General features: G+C 47.4%; 1 protein-coding gene across 3 annotated transcripts in view; it reads left to right on the top strand.

Annotated features, from left to right (window-relative positions):
* The first annotated feature begins 5,614 nt into the window (after positions 1 to 5,614).
* The window catches only part of STRIP2 (striatin interacting protein 2), a 47,406-nt gene continuing 45,500 nt past the window's right edge, over positions 5,615 to 7,520 (top strand). For 2 of the 3 annotated variants that reach the window (XM_040644012.1, XM_040644011.1), the window contains exon 1: positions 5,615 to 5,803. In XM_040644012.1, the coding sequence (XP_040499946.1) occupies positions 5,675 to 5,803 (129 nt within the window). In that variant the 5' untranslated portion in view covers positions 5,615 to 5,674. The remainder of the gene's footprint in view (positions 5,804 to 7,520) is intronic. The other variant, XM_040644013.1, reaches the window with a different exon arrangement.

The following is a 7,520-nucleotide window of genomic DNA, read 5'->3' as shown; positions in this document are numbered from 1 at the left end:
GGGAAAGAGGACTAATTATCTGTTTGTATATGGCCCTGGCAGGTAGGGATACTTACCATTTTCTCTATGATGAATTCGTGCTAGTTTTCTAGGTCTTTTTTGCCTTCTTAATGGAAAATCAGGGTGTTTTTTTTTTTTTCCTCATTAAAAAAGAAAAAAGGTATCTGGTCTACCTTCTGTCTGCCCTCCTACCTCCTGATCCTACCCTCCCATATGAGCACGGCTCCCCATGGCCACATACTCCTGCAAAGCTTTTTTGCTGCTTGGCTTTTCTCTGAACAGATCTGAAATTGCTGCTCCTGTGGTTTTCTCAAAATTAACTTTGTCATGGTTTTAAAAAAAAAAAAAGAAATCAAAATGCATTGTTGCATTAAGCTTTTTTAATAAAGGAAAATTATGGAAAGAAAATAGGCAACACCAGCAAATTATACGTAGACGATAAACTTAACTATATATATAATATATATTATATATATAATCATCTAGTTCTCATTGTCATCTTACTGAAAGGAAATAAAACCTCTAAGGATTGCCATTTCTGAGAGGCTCTTGGAAATCTTTATGTCTAAGTGATTGTATTAGATCAGCAATAATGACTATGTAATCTCAAAAGATAAATAAAATATTCTTAAAATGGATTCTTGTCTTGAGAGTAGTCCTTGCTTCTGTTCTGAGAACTATGAATTCAGAGATGAGAGATGTTTCTGGGCAACAGACTGGAGAGCCTGCTGCAGGGCAAGAATGTAAAAAGCATCTTACCAATAGACTACCAAAAGCTGCTGCCAATAGGCATGTTTAAATGGCCTTAGTCTTGGGTCCCTTATTCCATGGTGGCCATTCCACTAATATCTTCCCCCCAATCTGCCCCCTGGTTATGTGTGTAAAGAACCTGCTTTCTCAGAACCATCACCCTGAAGGGGCGCCTGGATGGCTCAGTCGGTTAAGCGTCTGCCTTCAGTTCAGGTCATGATCCCAGGGTCCTGGGATCAAGCCCCATGTCTGACTCCCTGCTCAGTGGGGAGTCTGCTTCTCCCTCTCCAACTGCCCCTCTCTGCCCCTCCTACATATGCTGTCTTTCTCTCTCTCTCCCCACCCCGCCACGTGTGCACACACATTCTCAAATAAATAAATATTTTTTAAAGATTTTATTTATTTATTTGAGGGAGAGAGAATGAGAGAGAGAGAGAGAAAACATGAGAGAAGGGAGGGTCAGAGGGAGAAGCAGACTCCCCACTGAGCAGGGAGCCTGATGCGGGACTCGATCCTGGGACTCCAGGATCATGACCTGAGCCGAAGGCAGTCATTTAACCAACTGAGCCACCCAGGCGCCCCTCAAATAAATAAATAGATTCTTAAAAAAAAAAAAAAAGAAAGAAACATCACCCTGGGGAGTTGAGAAGTGTAGGTCTAAGGCAGAGAAACATCTGGTTCTAGGTCCCCCAAATCCTGTGTGTGCTGCCCTTAGCTAGAAAGCGCAGGAAGCCAGCATCCATGGTTTGGGATTAAAGGGCTCTGACACCCAGAACCTGACTACATCCAACCGGGAAGAAATAAATTAATCTGGCAGAGATTTGTCTCCAAGTCAGCTTTTGCCTGACTAAATCAGTAACTAAAAGATTAAATCCAACTGCCTCTTTTATCTCAACTGCCAGTAGAGTGGCCATTTTTGAGTAGCTTTCTGATGGCCGCCTTTCTTAGTTGACAACTTAACCTAGTTCTTTATGCAAGGTATTTTCTTCCCTCTCAGAATCTTCTGCTACTTTAACTTGTGTTTATCTAAACTAAGGGCTAAAATAGTCTGGGCAGTTGGTAATGGCTCAAGGGTGGTGCCACTCCAGTTGAAAAGGAGAATGCAGCAGCTAGCACTGAGCCTGTGAGCCAGCTGGCAGGTTCACCCCCTTAGAGCAGGGCTTGAGTCCTCTTCTGTGAAAGACGGGAGCTTGGGTGCCTGGGTCTTAGTTTCGAACTCATAAGGTAAGCCCTGACTACCCCCCGCTGTGCAATTTCTCTAGCTTGTGGTCAGTATGGAAAGAGATTGGACTTGGAGTCAGGCTCACCTGACCATCTCTTCCATTTACAAGTTGTATAATTTGACATATATATGTAATATAACCACTTGGAGCCTTAGTTTTCCTGCCTGTGAAATGGTTAATGCTTGTCTTCTAGGGTAAGGATTTAAAGGCCTGATTTAATTTTTGAAACACTGCTTAAAAACCTGGCACACACCATGTGCTACATAAACATCAATTCCTTATCTCCGTCTAGGGTCCCACAGCCTCTGTTGCCTCATTACACCCAAATGTGCCATTGATAGGAGAGAAAGACATTCTGTCCTTTTTCTACTACATCATCCTGGCTGCCCAATGTCCTCAAAAATTAAGTATTGTAAGACTTCCTGCATCTTTTTTTTTTTAAGATTTTTATTTATTTATTTGACAGAGATAGAGACAGCCAGCGAGAGAGGGAACACAAGCAGGGGGAGTGGGAGAGGAAGAAGCAGGCTCATAGCGGAGGAGCCTGATGTGGGGCTCGATCCCATAACGCCGGGATCACGCCCTGAGCCCAAGGCAGACGCTTAACCACTGTGCCACCCAGGCGCCCCTTCCTGCATCTTATTTTTAAGTGCTCTCCATAACAGGTGCTATCTATGTAATTCAGTATCTGACCTCCATGGATTAAAGTTGAGTGCTTGTATGGGGAAAAGGATATGTTCAGTCCTTGTAACTATACCTATTTATACCTCCAACCCTCTGCCAGCAGCCCCAAAATGCCTGAGTCTTGGGACAAGGAAAAGTGGTAGTGTCGATTTAAAAATAACTCAGCACTGGAGCCATCTCCGCAAGGTGGAAAAACTTGCAGACTAGCCCCTAATTAGCTCCCAGCTATATGTATGGATGCCTCTGTGGTCGGTGGTATTGGTGGCTATCACATCTTTGTTGACAAGTAAGCTTAAAGAAGTTCAGCGTGTGCCAAGCCCATGGCCTATAGTTTCAAAGTTCTCAGTTAATCCGTGGTTTCTTGTTGCTTCGTCCAGGAATTATTTCCAGATATCTTCTTCCTTATGACAAGCTCTGAAAGTCTGGGCTTGTAAAGAGCAGACAGATGTCTGATCTTTACTGTCTCCCATTCCACTGGGGTGTGGAAAAGATAATGGATTGAGGTCTCTTGTGTTGATTCTTTGCAATCTCCCTAACACCAGTTTTTCAAACCCCTTCTCTGAAAGTGAAGCCAGATGGAGCTCCAGGCTCAGCAATTGGCTTTGCATAGAGGCCAGAGGGGACTTGAAAGCTGTCCTTAGTCCTATTCCCAATTGAAGCCAGTTTGAGGCTTTGTTCCTTTGCCCAAAGGATAGACTGGAAAAGGAACAAAGACTCAAAACTGGCCACTCCTATCTGCCACCTCTGTTTGAGAATCCTGCTGATTGACTAGACTCACAAAAGAAATGTGAAATTCTGGGCCTGTCAATCCTAGAACTCTGACTGCTTAGGAGGACAGGAATTGGGAAGAGGAAGACAGAATAATTAATTCTTTTATAAAGAAACACCAATGGGCTGTGCTGTGGCAGGTTTACCACACTGCAGCAGTGATGAGCGAGGCGTGGGTTGTGAATTTTAAAGCAGAGTGTGAATCTTAGAGTTTAACAAATTATACCCTTAAAAAAATTCCAAAATCAAATAGTTTAGGCCTTGAGCCATGGACTTCCTTGGAAATTCATATCAGTTCAATTCTGTTAAACCAGTAGGTCTCAACTGCAGATTTTGCTCCTCAGGGAACATTTGACAATATCTGGAGACACTTTTGGTTGTCACAATTTGGGGGGGGGGTTACTACTACTACTGACGTCTAGTATGGAGAGTCCAGGGATTCTGCTAAACATCCTACAATGCATGGGGCAGCCCTCTACAACAAATAATTTTTCAGTCAGTATTACAGAAACCCTGTGTTAAGCATACATATACGAGGTATATATACTTCGGCCTTACTTTGAAGGAACTTATATTCAGTTTGGGGGGGAATGGGAGAGGAAAGGGAAAATGATTGGGTGGATACAGTAGGGAGATGTTGGAGATAGGAGAGAAAGGAACTGAGAAATCTCCAAGGAGTTTTCTTTCTCAACTCTGTCTTGATCTGTCACCTACTGACTAGCAGAGGAAAGTACGAGGGAGAGGTATGGTTAAGAAAGAAAGAGTTGGGGTGCCTGGCTAGCTCAGTTGGTGGTGCATGCAACTCTTGATGTCAGGGTTGTAAGTTCAAGCTCCATGTTAGGTGTAGAGATTACTTAAAAATAAAATTTTAAAAAAGGATTATTAATTTAAAAAAAGAGAGTTGTCCCTAAGATATAGGAAGGGGGAGTAATTCCTTTGAGCCTCTTACTTTGAGGATATAAGAGAAAATATAAGACTTTTGAATCCAAGCAGACTTGATATGACACCAACACAGCCTGAGTGGGTTGAGAAGGGTCAAAGGAAGGCTTTCTGGAAGAGGAGGTAACAATGAAACAGAATCTTCACGGAACAATAGAAGTTAGCCAAGAAGAGCAGAAAGTTTTTCCAGAGAGAAAGAACTGCAAAGACACTGAGACAAGATAGAATATGATACCTTGGGAACCGCAAGGAGTAATCTCTGTGTCCTGGTGTTCTCAACAGTAATACAGGATTAGTGAAAACAACCTGTCAGAGTGAAGTACCATATGATATCTGGAAAGGGTCTAGTGCAACGCCTGGAACAAAGTGGCAGCTCAACAATTCCCCCAATCCCACCCATTTTGTTCCACCCATTCCCCTCAGGCCGCTTGTTTGGGACTTCTAATTACCAACCCAGACAGCCTAAATATTTACTGTAAACAGCTTTTTAGATAAATTCGGAGCGGGACGACACAGCCTCCTTTGTATCAAGCCCTTAGGAAGGATCTTAGAAGAATGAAGGAAAGGACTGGGGAGAGGGTGGGGGCTTGCTCTCCATTCAACATCTCTCCCTAGATCACACCTGAGGAAGGTGGCCCACTTCAGCGGAGAAAGACCACCAGGAGCAGCTCTGAAGGGCGCCAGCAATTTCAGTGAAGTGAAAACGCCCCACCCCACCCCTCAACCCACCATCTCCCGACAAGCCCTCATTCCGGGCGGGATGAGTTCTCAAGGAATCTCAGAGAGAGTCCCTGGTTTCCTGCGGCGTCCCTGGCCACCCGGCGGTGCCATGCCTCCCCTGCGACTGACACGGGACTTGGGGCGTAATGCGGGCGCCGGGATAGAGGTGTGTGGTAATGGGGAAAGGGAGACTGCAGTGGAGCAGGAGGCGGAGACTAGATCTCCCCAAAAAGGTCGCTATTTGGGAGAGGGTGAGTCCTGAGTGAGAAGCAAAAAGATAACCCGCCAGGACTCAAGGCCCAGAATTCCGGAGGTGGAGCAGGGAGCCTACCCTGGAGCCTAAGGCTACCAGCAACGTCGCAGGACTTAAAAAAAGGGGGGGGGGGAATCCCGTGAATGAGCCCCTCCACCTCCTCCCAAGTCCCGCTTGGAGCCGTCGAACAGCCAATTGCGCGGCGGGGCGGGGCTGCGGGGCGGCACCGCAGCCAATAGCTGTGGAGGGGGCGGGGCCTGGCTCCCCGCGCGCGGTGGCGGGGTCGCCCCGAGCAGAGAGAGCAGAGCAGCCGAGGGGAGCCGCTGACGAGGGCCGCATGGAGGACCCCGCGGCGCCCGGGGTCGGGAGTTCGTCTCCCAATAGCAACGGCAACGGCGGCGGCAAAGGGAAGCAGGCGGCACCTAAGGGCCGGGAAGCGTTCAGAAGCCAGCGGCGGGAGTCGGAGGTGAGGAACCCGGAGAGCTTCAGTTGGGGCCGGGAGACGCCCGCGGGCGGGAAGCGGTGGCTGAAGTGATTCGGCCCCGTCCTCCTCCCCTTCCGGAGCCCCAGGCGCGCTCGGGGCCGCCCCTTGGAGCGGGCGCCTGCGGGGTCCGCCGCCGCTTGGACTCTGGGCTCTGCAGCCTCTTCCTGATCCCTCTCTGCCCGTCTCCTGCCGCGGGTCGGGGGCTTCTTAGCCCTCTAGCCTCTCCTCTGGGGACGCGAAGATGTAGCGCGATAGCGAGCATACCTGATACTTTTCAAATATGTATCTCACTTAATCTCTGCAGCCCCTTCAAGTGGGGATTCGTGTTTTAGGTTTACGGAGGAAACGGGCGCGGAGAGGTTAAGTGACTCGCCTGAGGGATGGGGCGGTGGGGGGGGGCAGAGCTCCGCCGCAGTGGAGAGGGGCCGGCGTGTGGGGCAGCCGCCCCCAGCCCGGGCTAGCGAGCCGATCCAGATGTGCCCAGTGACTTCCCCCCGAGTGTTGGCAGACTCTTTAGGGAGTGCCTTCCACCCACATCAGGACCCCTACCAGTAAGAGTTACTGAGACAGGATTCAGGCAAGGGCTGTACAGGAGGGAGTGGATGGAACTGTCCAGGATACAAACCCACAGATAGGAATATGAATGTTTGGGTCACTTCTTCTAAAAAGAAATGCTAACTCGAGGATGAAGGGAGTGAATTATTAGTCCCGTACCCCCTCATCCAGCCAGTTTCCATCACTAGCCAAGAGTAGAAATGGACGTGAGTGGGGATCAGGAGAATAGACACCACACACACACACACACACACACACATACAGAGTAGACCACAAAATGTCAGATGTGGAAGGATCTGTAGAGATCATCTGTTTTAGCCCCTGTTTTACAGACGTAAGAGACAGAAGTAATTTGCCCAGGAGCATACATCTGTCATAGTGGCCAGGAGTGGTCAATCAGACCCAGTTTTGAATCCTAGCCCTACCATTTACTCTCTGTGTGACTTTTGGCAAATTGCCAAACTGCTCTGAGCTCGTTTCTTCATCTGTACAATGAGGTTAATGCTACCTACCTTAGAAGGCTGTTATAAAGCCAAATGAGATAACTGAATGTCAAATGTTTAATTCAGTTCAGGCACAGGGCGTGTAATTGGTCAGTACATAGTAGCTCATAGGGCCAGAGCTGGTACTAGAAGCTAGGTCTTACTTGTGCAGTGATTTACCATTTGAATAGTATATCACAGTTTCCAAAGGGATTTCATACATTTTCCATTTTGATACAGACAAGGAGGAATCCATTCCATTTTCTAAAAGAGAAGTGGAAGAGATGAAAAGACTGGCCCAAAGTCACACCACCTTTCAGAGGCAGAGCTTAGCCTTACTGTCTTGCTAACTAGATCAGGGTTCTTTTTTTTTTTTTTTTTTAAGATTTTATTTCTTTATTTATTTGACAGAGAGAGAGAGACAGCCAGCAAGAGAGGGAACACAAGCAGGGGGAGTGGGAGAGGAAGGCTCCCAGCGGAGTAGAGAGCCCGATGGGGGGCTCGATCCCAGAATGCTGGGATCACGCTCTGAGCCGAAGGCAGACGCTTAATAACTGAGCCACCCAGGCGCCCCTAGATTAGGGTTCTGTCCACATCATCTCCCTCCCTGCCTCACTATGAATCTGGCCTTGTATTTTATTTTATTTAGTTATTTAAGATTC

The sequence above is a fragment of the Ursus maritimus genome, unplaced genomic scaffold (genome assembly GCF_017311325.1).
Source record: "Ursus maritimus isolate PB19 unplaced genomic scaffold, ASM1731132v1 scaffold_3, whole genome shotgun sequence".
In the NCBI taxonomy this organism is placed as follows: domain Eukaryota; kingdom Metazoa; phylum Chordata; class Mammalia; order Carnivora; family Ursidae; genus Ursus; species Ursus maritimus.
This window is presented reverse-complemented; position numbering and strand designations above follow the sequence as displayed.